This window comes from Echeneis naucrates, chromosome 4 (assembly GCF_900963305.1).
Source record: "Echeneis naucrates chromosome 4, fEcheNa1.1, whole genome shotgun sequence".
Taxonomy (NCBI): Eukaryota; Metazoa; Chordata; class Actinopteri; order Carangiformes; family Echeneidae; genus Echeneis; species Echeneis naucrates.
The window spans coordinates 13,214,885-13,228,060 of NC_042514.1; the positions used below are offsets into that span (position 1 = coordinate 13,214,885).

At 43.2% G+C, this 13,176-nt stretch overlaps 1 protein-coding gene across 3 annotated transcripts in view; it reads right to left on the reverse strand.

The window, feature by feature from the left end:
• The window catches only part of lnx1 (ligand of numb-protein X 1), a 30,272-nt gene extending 18,099 nt beyond the window's left edge, over positions 1-12,173 (reverse strand). For 2 of the 3 annotated variants that reach the window (XM_029499869.1, XM_029499867.1), the window contains exons 1-2: positions 11,905-12,173; positions 7,922-8,414 (exon numbers count right to left, since the gene is read on the reverse strand). In XM_029499869.1, the coding sequence (XP_029355729.1) occupies positions 7,922-8,376 (455 nt within the window). In that variant the 5' untranslated portion in view covers positions 8,377-8,414; positions 11,905-12,173. Of the gene's footprint in view, positions 1-7,921; positions 8,415-11,613; positions 11,766-11,904 lie in introns of all 3 variants that reach the window. The other variant, XM_029499868.1, reaches the window with a different exon arrangement.
• Positions 12,174-13,176: the final 1,003 nt, after the last annotated feature.

Sequence of the window (13,176 nt, forward strand, 5' to 3'; positions counted from 1 at the left end):
CCTGTGTGAGTCAATGCTGCATTTGTAGTGCTGGTGGTGCTGTTGTGGTGCTGACAGAGTAAAATGTCAGTAACTATACTAAGCATTTCATCACAGAGACGCGTTCACTCTCCCCTGCATTGTTCCCCCCCATCTCCACTTAGAGTAAGCCTGAACACAATCCTGTGTGTGTCACTTACGTGTGTGTTAGACTGATCGCTGCCACTCTTGTTTTTTCCCACGCAATGCCAGCTGACTATAGTAATCACATACATGGAAAGGCCTGGGAAAAAAGAAGAGAGCTGAGGGGGAAAGATGAATGGAGAGAGAGGATGTGGGATAAACAGAGGCAGGCAGAGGTGGTGGTCACACAGAGAGCGAGCAAGAGGCTGCTCCTGTCAGCAATATGGATAAAGACAAATGGTGTGCCACTGCTCTCCAGCCAGCCAGAAAAACACCACGTCTGTGTTCATCTGTTCCTGGTTTCTGTCTCTGTCATGTCACGATCAGCAAAAAAAAAAAAACAAACCCAAAAAACGAACATAACATCTCACTGACACGCACACAACAGCAGTCTCTCACACAGTCCCTGCCCAGCAATACTCCACACTTGGTTGGAGGAAGCTGATCCTTTTATTTACAAAGGAGCCCCTCGGTGAGGCGACCCACACATACTGTACTGGGTATAAAGGATGCCATCACCATGGCAGCCGTATGTATGGCCAGATGGAGGACAAGCACAGGAAGTGACTTTATGCCCCCCATCCTCGCTCCTTTTTGCTTTGCTGCTCACTCACTTCTCATCCTTCTCCTACATGTGTTCCTTCTTCGTTCAATCAAATCTGAGTATTTCATTTCTTCGAACCAATTCGGTCTTTATTGTCCATCTTTTCTCCCCTCTTTGTTCCAACACAAGCTCCTGGTGTCTGCTCGAGCTAAAGTATCTCTCAGTGGAAAGAGCAAAACAGTGAAATGAGGGGATTTACAACGCTCTCCATTGTTACACGTATTCATGTGTTATAATGTGACTTTCCTCCAGGTTCCGTCTGCTGGAGAGAGCAGCAGTAGCCTAGCCCAGCTCGGGGATCAGAAAGGCGTTAACAATAACCCCATCACAAAGAGAGCCTTGGGGTCAGTGCAGAGAAAACACAGCAGTTAAGAACAGAGTATATATGCAAATATGCAAATATTATACAAGTAAGCGTATATAAAGACAGTTGTCAGTATTTCAATATGTCTTAGCAGAAAGACTAATATTAATAGCAGAAATAGTTCAGATCCTTAACTGCAGGGGTTAAAAGGTTTGTTTTCAGTGTGTCTCACTACATGCTGCCCATGTTTGCTACAGAAATACAGTCATTGCTGGGAAGGTTTGGAGAATGTATGCAGGTGTACCGGTGTGTTCTTTTATGCACTGATGATGAAGCTCATGTCCACAAAATGGACTGTACGCTGTGCATTGAGCAGGTGCATGGTGAGAGCAGCCAGCTCTGAATTTTTCATGCTGAGGTGAAAGTCTTCTCCACAAACACACACACGCCATAGTTACAACTGTCCAAATGCTCAATGAGAGTCACACACGGGGTGGAAAGGCTAAAACCACAAGCAGATGTGCGCTGACTATATTGCTCAGTCAATAGTCACTCATACGTCTTGCTAAAGAGACACACACACACACACACGCTCAGGGAGAGAGATGCCATGGTGCAGTACTGCTCTTTGCCATCCAAACTGTCTTGAACAGCACAAAGCTACCTACTGGCTATATTGCATCCCACAAACCACAAGAGCCTGTGACCACATCATCAGGAAGCTGTTCTCCAGCTATTTACACAACTCTGGGGCACACTGTGGCTCGTAAAGGAATGATGCAAATGTAAACATCAGAAGTTACACATAAATACTGATGAATTCAGGGCATGAGCAGTCAAACAGATGACTGATCAAAGTGGAGGACATGCACAGTAACCAAATTAAAAGTGGTTTCCAGATGGGAGAGATGGGGGGGGGGGTGTCAGGATGCAGAGGGAGTGTTGTACTCACAGCTCAGAATAGAGGATGTGCAGGTTGCCCAGATTGTCTGTGTAGTTGGCCGGGCTGAGCCAGGGCAGGACCAGCAGCAACAGAGCCTTCATGGTCAAGGCTCGGCTCTTTTTCCCTCTTTCTCTCCCCTCTGCACCGGCGCTTTCTCGTCTTCTACCCCCCCCCACTTCTCCTCTACCTCCAATTCTCTGAACCTTGCCGTGCTGACCCGCCCCCCCACCCCCTCCCTCCCCACCCTCCTCTCCTACCTTTCTTCTCCAGAGGCGCTCTCAGGTCAGAATTAATCCTTCACCTCCTACCTTTTCACCCTCTTTCTTTCCTTCCCCTGTCCCCCACCCACCCCCTCTCTCTGTCTGTATATCTGTGTGAGTTTCTTCCCGTGCCTCAGGCTGGGTGCCTGGTCATCTCAGCTGCAGAGGCAAACAGGCCAGTTGCCAGAGGTTGAAGACGGAGCAGAGGAGGAAGAAGCGGCAGAAGCAGGTGCAGAGAAGAAGTCCCGCTGTGGCATGGGAGGAACAGGAAAAAGTGCAAGAAGAGGAAGGAGCCCTGTGCAAAGGTGACACATTTGGAATACAATTTGAGATGTGCAGCCCCTTAATCTGGCCCGGGGACTGGCGAGTTGTAAGAGGATTTGTGTCTGTATGCGTGTGTGTGCATGTCTGTTTCCCTCGGTGTGTGTGCGTGTGTGTATGTCAGAGCGAACAGTGCAGCCTGTGACTTATACTGCAGCAGAAACCACTGAAGGGGGTGGGTGGGGGTGGAGCAGACCAAACAAAGACACAGGAAAGGGGTGGGGGGTGGGTTGGGGGGCTACCCTATGCTACTCTGATTGGCTCTGGGCTCTTCACAAGCTTACACACACCCACAAGACAGGCATAAACACACAAACACAACCTCTGCATTCACTTCCCAGCACCTGCATATATGTTTGCCCATAAGGGAGAGAATATGTTGCCTCCACATCCTCCACCCCTCCTCTCCAACGATGGACTGCTCCCTGTGCTGCAGATTGGTCTGATCGGTCAAAAGACTCTGCCTACATGTGCGATGACGACAAAAAAAAAAAAAAAAAACAGACCCAGCATGATAAACGTTCACTGGCAAATCAATATTCCCTGCAAGGGTGGAGGTTTGTTTCTCTGAACGACTTCAAAGAGAGAGTACAAATTTGCCCATTTCATTCATTCAGCCATTCATTCAGTCATACATTTACACATTCATTCATTTTCACTTTATAATAAAGTGAAAGATTACGAGAAAGAGGTTAAACCCTTCTGTCGTCTCTACCTGTTCCAGTCCGTTGTGGCATACAGTAGGTGTGTGCTGGCACTTGTGTTAGGTGTTGGCCACTGTCATTGATTTCAGGGTGTGATGTGACTGTGAGCACAAAAAGCAATATACATTTACAATGTTAACTGCACTCACCTCGTTTGAGGCTTGTGCGGGATTTTTCATTCAGCCTTTTCTGTCTCTATCATCTGTTTTCACTCTGCCAACCCTCACTGTGGTAAATGTAAGGCAGGAAGCAGAGATAGTGGATAAACGCCTCTGGATATGAAACACTGCAGAACCTCTAATCTATTTCCTGTCCGTCACGTCAAATCTCACCCTTTATCCTTTTTCCTCTATTCTTTATTTTAGTCTGTTTTATTTTCAACCAAATCCCCCATTAGTCTCAGTGTTGAACAGCATAATCCTTTACCTGCCCTTTATTTCCATTTCCTTCCTACTTTTACCTCCTCTTGTTTTCCCTCTTCCTACCTTTTTGCCTCACTTTTATCTGATTTTCATAGCACTGAGCAGCCTGCTACCCCCGAGAAAGACACTTAACTGGTGTAAATACCCTGTCTGAATTAATATTTCATGGATGGAGGTATTGTGGTTACAGGCTGAATTTGTCTATGCATTCGTGTCTGTGTGTGTGTGACTCTGTGCGTGTGTGTTGATGCTTGCGTCCATGGTGAGGCAAAAGTTTTCCTGTGGTATTTGAACAGTAGGCACACCAACAAGACCACAGGGCATGAGGGAAATGGAAATGTAATTGGATTGTGACAGGATGCAGTTTGTGAACAGAAACCAGTCTGCCCCACAGGAGTCGTTTCATACACTTGCGCATTAACTTGCACACATAGAAACGCCATCACAACACACACACACAGCCTTTTGGCCTATTTGTTGCAGCTGACGTATAGAACACAGACAGGCAGGGGTGATCCAAATGCAGACATACAGATGGGCAGGCAGGATGCCGTCAAGGTGGCATAACTGAATTACAAAGTAAAAAAAAAACAGCATGAAAGTTCAACGAGACATACGAGACAATCAACATGTGTACGATTGGTCAGGGAAAGTCAGGTGACTGGGACAGGCGGGAAAACCTGAGGGCTGAGCAATGATAGGTGAACCCATTCCTAATGAAGGTAGACTGCAGCTTATGGAGAGGGAAATTGGGCCACAGTGGCAAGACAAGGCCATGGCTTGGATCCTGATGCCATTATTTCAAATATTATGAGACCCGACAGAATTAATCTAAAATAGCTTGTAATAACACACAATGTGAAACAGGCAGCTTAGACAAGCATAGGCTGCCCAGAAAACTGGTACTCAGCTGAACCAGCCAAATTTTATGCCACCTGAGCTAACACAGCTAAAAAGGACCTGCTTATCTGCCCATGGCTGACCATTAATGATTCAAGGCTCACTTTGGTTATACTAATTATTTACTGCAAATATAAACTTGTTTACAGCTCACCTGTCCAAAGAGACGTGAGGCTGGCTGGCTGCAGCAGCAAAATGTCTGGCTTTCACAGCTCATAACCAGCCAGCCTTTCACGATCCATTTTTCATTCCACGTCATTCTACATTAAATATAACAGATTAAGTATAGTCACCCTCATCCTACAGTATTGTGGTATAAAAGCCATGAATCTTTCCCCATGAGGGTTAAAATGCTTCTATCTTTGAATCAAAACTAGAATTCAGAGAATTAGTTTCAACTGTGTGATCATCAAACATCAGTTTCTGGTGCTCCCATTATTTTGTCCACTGTATTTATAGCAATGAACATAGGCTATGTAATATTAGCACGTAGAGTTGCCAACTGAAAATCTCTCCCAGCCTCTGTCTGCATCGCTCATACAAACACACAAGCAGCAAGGACACCCATAAAAATAACCAGCACACTTAAATAACAGAGTTAAATTATAGACACTTTTTTCTTTCCAAATATTCACACAAGCTTTGAAGAATTCCTCTGGGCTTTGGCAGTGTACATGAAAACAAGAACATTTTCACAAAAAAACAAGAAGGAGAAAAAAGAAACACAATTGTTCTGGAGGCAGAACATCAGTGAAACATAAATGGTCCTGAGTAAATTCAACAGCAACATTCAGAGGAAACCAATTTTAAGGATCACTGACGATACACGTTGCTACACATAACTTGCATGAGAAAAAAATTTAGACACTTTTGAGGATGAGTCAATCCAAGAAACAAAAAAAAATAAGAAGAAAAAAATCACTTGCCAGTCAGTGGAGTTTGTTCTTGCAACAAATGTGTCCAGGATAAGAATATGTATGTCCAGAAGCCAATAAAGGTCACAAGTGATTCGATGAGTATAAAATCAGCTCTGTCCAGATGGCCCACTGTCTCAGTTACCACAACTCCTGCCAGATTCTGGGATACAGCCAACAACGTCTGCACCAAAGCAATCCCGCATGTGTATACGATCAGGGAGCAGCAAAGGTGAGATCTAGCTGGTTTGTTAGTTTGTTGTTGTCGCCATGTTAGCGATTTTGTGCTACCATCATTTTCAGTCATATAATCCTGTTTTAAAATACAACAGGCACATCCGAGTAATGTCCAGAGGGACACGTGCAGTAAAATAACACATTGTTTATCATTGATTTTTCATGGGGACTACTCCTTTAAAATACCTGTTGAAATAAACAAAACAGTTTTCTGATCTCAAAGATAAAGCATTACCATTTATATAAATATAAACAGTCCTTTTCGAAGGTGCTGACATTTGTCTGCAGCGCTAACTGATGCTCACCCTGCTGGATGAGCTAAAAGGAGAACACCCAGAGGAAGGTTAAAAGTGCTGTGTTGATCATAACTCTGTGCTTACGTACAAAGCAGCTCAGGTCCTTGCTTTGATACTGTATACTTTCCAGATAGAGCAGAGTTTACCTTTCTCAAATAAAAGGTTTTTCAATAAGCTAAAAATAAAGAGTGAATGGAATAGTGCTGGTGGTCTCTGGTTGGACAGAGATAGGTAGATAGTGTAGTCCCTTGAGACAGATGTCAAGGGTGTAGGCTGATCAGAAGTAATATTAATAATTTAAAAAAAGAAGTAATTGAAAACACGAGCCAAGGGCAAGCAAAAGCATAAATCAGCAGAAAGAATAAAAAGAAAAAAAAGAAAAAAAAAAATGACAACAGTGTGTGCCGGGAGCATGCAATGGGAACTCACGGAATAAATATAATGCAGACTGATGCCAAATTAGGAAAGGTGATCTGAGTAAACAATTCCAATAAAAGAACCTGTGAGGAAAAAGTCATATAGAAAAAAGAGAAATATAAGGAAATGTTTGTTGGACACCAATGCAGTGCTATTGTTTCCAAACCAGCCTGTTTGTTGTATTTTATCCTGATTTTCTATTATACCATTCTCTGCATTGTCTTTGTATGTCTTTGTTGGTTTTTCAGGAAAAAGTAAAGCAATAATGAAAACTAAAGTGTGGCGAAATCTGTAAACATCCACTGGCTTTCCAGGAGTCTTCCTGTGACCTAGGATGATATTCAAAAATATGATTTTTCAGTGCTCCAGTGATTTCAATGTTTAACAAAGGTTTAGTACTGTTTTTTTTTTAAACAAGATGTTGTTGATGATGTTTGAAAAAGCTTAATATTATCAAAACTCCCATCCCAAAATGGACCCAAAAGACCCAAGGTGTGAACTACAAATACTACATACTGCTGTAAACGTGAGCAGAGCACTTTTACAGACAGAGGGACAACAGACTCAGAGAATGCAATAAGTCTTGGAAATGGATATATGACAGCAAAACTATAAAAGCACATGTAGTTGGACAAAAGAAAAACAAGAGATAGGAATTTGTGCAATAAAAACTTAAATGTTAAATTGGGTGTGTGACTGAAACCTTTAGTGAATCGTACACAATGCGGCCTCCCACCTCCGGATTTAATACACTCCAACTATGGGAGAGCAGCCCAAACTTTGTGGGAGTTGACTGTAGAGTTTCACACCTCGTTATTAAAGTCATACTGCGTGAAGTGGATCATTTAAGAATTCTGGAGCGATTGAGAAAAGATAATTGCAGGCAAGAAAGAATGAATAAAAAGAGATGAAAGAAAAGTAAAACTGCATATGTGAAAGTGAAAGACTTCAAATAGCTTGCATTTTAAGTTGAAGGAGTTTTAAGCAACTCGCCTCCATAAAATGCAGATGAACAGGGATGACTCTGCTGCCTGCGTGTGATGTTTGGTGAGATGCACTAATTATCCCAGTGGCCGGCAGGCTGAGGGAGTGTTAATGGGCATTAATGAAAATGGACTCAGACTGAGAGAGACCAAAGTACGTTCTTTTAATGAAATATAAACAGAGGAGCCAGGCCTAATTTAGATGAAAGGTTGGAGGAAGAACTTGCCACTTGGGGACAACAGCTGTGGGCTAATGACGGGCCGAAGACAGCAGGCGACTGTGAGTGTATGCTCAATGCAGGTCATTGTGTTTTTTACTAAGCAGCAAGGGGAAATGGGAGATAAAGAAGTGAAAAAAGTAGGTCAAACTGTTGGTCGGAGAATTACTGCATCATCGTTATTAGAAAGTACTCTGTTTGGCAGTGTTGGGCTTTACTACACCGAGCTGTCCTACCTGCTCTTGATGTGGTCTTCCAGTTCGCCACGGGGCAGTACTTCAGTGCAATGGTCAGCAAAGGGGCAAGCCACTGTCAGCTTATCCAGCAGCTTGTGCACTAGCAGACTGGGCTTCCGACAGCTCTGCAGCATAAGGGGCGTACGGCACACGGGGCAGAAGTCGCTCTCCAGCAGGAAGCTGGTGAGACACTCCTGGCAGTAGGTATGTCCACAGGGCGTGTCCAAGGGCCTGATGAGTGGCTGCAGGCAGATGTGACAGACGAGGTCGTCGTCCACCTCATCTTTGTAGACGTACTCGTGGTTCTCCTCCAGCTGGTGGCTGTGCCCGCAGGCGGCACAGAGGTCAGGAGGAGGAGACAGTAGTCCATATTCTGAGGGGGACAGAGGTGGTGCCGAGGCTTCAGCCATTGCCGTCGCACCTTCAGCCTGCATAGATTCCTCCTGGATACTCATTTGGAGTCAGGATCCAGTGCAGAGGTCATTTGCTGTATCTGTCAGGACATACACGAGAAAAGGAAATATAGTGCAAGACAGGCAGTGGTAGAGGAAGCACTCAAAGGTTTTAAGAAACCGTGAAACAAAGTACTGATTTATTGAAGTAGGAAATAAAAGTCATGGTTGAGCAGCGAAAGGAGAACATGTATGAAATGGTTATATTTGAACGGTTGTGTCAATGACACGAAGCATTTTACAAACCTAACCTTAACAGTATGTAAGGTCTGGTTCGTGCATTATAATTCCTTTCCTCAGACAACAGCAGTGGCTGATTTTTCAGGAATGCTCCAACCATCTATACTAGCACTGAAGAGAAATGTCCCAACTCCTGAGATTTAATCTACACAGAAACATCGATACCACTCAGCGGTAAGTCCAGAGGCAGACACAGATAAGTCTCTGGTCCTTGCCTGATGTAATGCATGACAAACACGTATCAGTGTCAATCCACTGCAGGATGTGAAATCATTTCAAACGTATCAAGTTTGATTGTTCTGTTTTGATTTTCCTTTCCTTTTTTTCTTTTTTTTTTTGCTGTCACACAGTTTTACTTTGTACTCTACACCGTGCCTGTGCCAGTGCACACGTCATGCCCAGAACAGGCAGGCTCCTCGAGCACATGGGCATGAACAGATGGACTCAGTCAGACATACGTCACCTTGGCAACAGCCTCCCTGTTGGCTCTCCACTAGGTTTGTTTCTGGACCTACTATTTGGTCTTGGCTGATTAAAGAGACACAAGGCCTCGTAAAAAATACCAACATCAACAACAGCAACAACAAAACTTGTGTCTTGTGACTTAAGTCTTTTATTGAAATAGTAATGAAATGTTTACTGGACTCATTCATTGAAGAAAAACTTAGACTGATGTGCATTCTAATCTTCTAATCCATACAAATATGTAAATGTAAATACAAATCTTTAGAGATATCACCAAGTTGTAAAAAGAGATTTTTATTTTACATGTACTGTGTTGCTATAGTTAGGGTAAGGGTTAGCTCAGCGTGCCTGAGACTGAGCAGTTTAAAAAAAGAAGAAGTTTCCTCGTGATAACTTGTGGTAAGACGGCTGATTCATGTGACACCTGCTGTGTCTCAGATCAGGTCTGATCTGTGAAGCAGAGCACCTTCATCACTGCACAGGGCTGGAAATGAAGAAAAAAGGGTGACTTAAAAAAGAAGAAAGATGAAGGCGATATTCTCCCCGACTCCTAATCTGAACAGGAAAACTAAATCTCCTTTAAACCTTGCTGTCTTCTTTCTCCTGGGAGAATGGTAAAATATATCTTCATACTCATATTAAAAATAACAGTATCCGAAAGTGCTCAAAACAAGAAATTAGCTCCCAGAAATATACAGCATGACTGTAACCTATAAACCATGATCCTTTGGAATGAAGATCGTACAATACCTCCCTGCAAAAAACATAAAGCCACCTGCATGCTGAGACATGCAATCCGCCTCTGAAAAGGCATGCACACAGATTCAGAGGACACAACTGATGCCTGAAAATCATCAGCTCTCTCTGGCTCATTCTGAATGACAAAGCTGCCGCAACAGTTCTGTTGAACCGCAGCACTTTCCTCCAGAGACAATAACAGAGCGGTGATTGACTAAATCTTGTTTGAGACGTTGATATCCTAAGAGGATATATGTGTAGTTCATGAAACAAGCTGTCAATTTGTGCACCGATTGCCCTGATGAGGCATGCTATATATACAATATAGAACCTGGAACTGAGTTATAATCAAATAACGTGGAACTTCCACTTCCTAAAAATTGGGACCTTTAACTATATATTTCTGATGTTTAAAAGGTACACTTGCAATCCGATAATAAAACGAACATGAGAAATGTGAGGCTGCAGGCTACTCACTCTGAACACAGCTTGAATCAGAAAGGGAAAGTCAAAGCACTATATTCAGTCCTTTACTATTGGACTGTAAATACGGTGCAAGGTTTGAGTGTTTCCGTTGTGTTTGAACTAAAGCCATGTCATGTCAGCAGGCTGCCCCTTAACTATTGAGAGCGGCAGTTGTTAGTTTAAGATAACCTATACCCTTTTAACCACATATTGCACATTTTATGTAAATGCAGCTGTTGCTTCACTCTTGGGTTACTCGATCCTGTGACCTGAGATCACTTGACGAGTTAATAGTGATACCAGGCTTTGCCAGCTCAGCTCCTTTTTCTAATGACTGAGTGTAAAGAAAAACCAAACACATGTCAGCATTTTCACTGTCCCAACACATCTACCATCTCGCTATGTACACATCCACTCCCTATATTCATTTGATGAAATCAAAGCCTATCCATATCAATCAGGTGAACACACCCTCAGAGCTACAGGTACAGCCAGCGAGATTAGACGGAAAAACTGTGTGTGTGTGTGTGTGTGTGTGTGTGTGTGTAAGCATGTCCCACAGCCCTCCTTGTTAATCATTGAAGATTTTTTTCCTTCTCTTTTGTGACAAAAGGTGCTTGCATGCCTCTAAAGACACAGAGTCCAGCTGGCCATCATGGGCTGCAGCAGGTTTTGGTCTCATGTCAACGATGAAATTCATTCAAACACTGACACACAATCATGGGCCCCAAATTCATCCACACGCCTACCATACAAAAAACGAAACAAAAACATGTTATTCTGTACATACTTGCTCATCATCAGCTTATTTAAGAAAATCTTAAAATAGCCCTAATCGCAGACAAGCACGGCTGTTTCCAGCAGCTCAATAAAGATAAACAATTTATCATGATGTAAGCTAAAATTATGAGAGAGTGTCTCAAATAAAAAACACAGTGTCTAATCGAACACTCACAGTTACACAACAACATAACTTGGTGCGCTCAGACATGTCCCAGAAACTCTGTAAATTCCAGTAAGCCATGTTTTCTTTTCCTCTTAGAGCAAGCCAAGAATCACGTCTAGATCTTTCACACACCCTGTCAACAACGCGATCATGACTCATTTACCTGTCCATGTAGGAACTGCTCAACTTGTAGTAATGGTGCTCATGTAGCATAAACAAAATGGATTATTCAGCTTCATTTTAGCCTATTCAAGTTAGACTTAAGTGCTGAATACACATATTATATAACATAACATAACCTGAAATCTAGCACATCTCGCTCCATTTAGAGTGAACATATGGGCTGTGGAGCAACACAGTAATGCCATTCCTGCCCTCTCACTAACCTCTACATAAAGCACTTGAGTGTGTCTGTTTGTGTGTGCTGGTTGCTCTCTCCACGTTGAGTCTGAGTCAGACATGACACCTCAATCTGAGGGAACAGCTGTAGGCAGATGTGAAGCTCTGGATGAGGCTGACTGGATCAGCACAGAACACACTGAACAACCAACACACACAGATACACTTTCAATGTGACGGTGAACACAATGCAAATGAAATCTATGGAAACAAGCAACAGTCACCAGAAGTAGTTTTATCTGTGCACATTTAAATCTAAACTGGGAGTTCGTACTTACACGACTTCATGAGCAATGTTCACTTTCGGCAGTGCTGTTCACCTGGACAGGTAAAACCTTGCAGAGGGTGTAACGTTAAACCGCTCAGAGAGGGGAAGGAATGGGGAGTTAAATGACTCAGTAAAAGGGACTTTGTCCCAGTCACGGAGAATGCCGATTGGCCGCTGGTCTTCAAGTGAAGAAATTTTATCTGGCTGTCAGTCTTTTGGGGATTCTCCAACTGTAAGCAGAGGAAGGCTCCTCCTGTGAGAGCTCAGAACCAGCTCACCTCTGCCAGGCCAAGGTGATCAGGAAGTAGCTGAACAAAGTGGGTGGGGCCAGAAAAAGATAAACAAGAGAACTGCCCCAACCTGCTCTGAGAGTTTTTCAGATGAAGGAATTTCCCATTAAGTGGATATACAAAGGAAGAGTCAGTTAAATGAAAAGAGTAGAGAAAGGTGTCTCAGTACAACCAGTAAGTGCTCTATAAAAACTGAAACAACCTACAACAACATTTTGTATACCAACATAGCTGAAATCCTGCAGACCATGAGCATAAACACAAGCCCTGTGCGCTGCTGTTTGAACAGGAAGACCATAAGCTGGTGAGATACCTCAGGCTTAGGTAATGCTACCATGTTCAGTAAGCGTTTTAAAACTGTGTTCAATGCAAATACTATTGCACTCATTGACTGTGCTCTCTTTTGTTGTGGTTTTGCTTCACTCAGACAATAGCTCCTTTTGTAAAGCTGTGTGTGTGCGTGTGTGTGACCGCCGCTTTGTACAAAAACAGTCGTTATCCTCATTTTCTGATGTGGTTTTCCTCCTGGCTCTTCCTGCTACATACACACCTCTGTCCTGAATCTGTGAGCCACAGGTGCTGCAGACTGACTGCAGACACAAAATGATGGTTCTGCATGACTCAAAAACCGAGTCATCACTTCCCAAAACACCACCAGGTGCTTCTTTGCTTTGCGTCGTCATCATTAGGGTACACTATGTTAGCTGAATGCCAAATAATAACAAATGTTATATATGTTAGTCTGCCACAAAATATGAATGATTGCTGCGTTACAATTGAATGTTTGGTTGGTAGGAACGGAGCGTCCATCTTTCTGTTGTTCCAGAAGACGCTCATTTCTGAACACAAAGACACGATACACATTTTTGTCACATTCCATGTGACCTGCACACTGTGAATGTCCGATCGTCAGTCCAGTGCAGTGCAGAGTACAGATACATGGGATTAGTTATAATTATAATCACCTGACTTCTCATTATTTTATGTTTTCA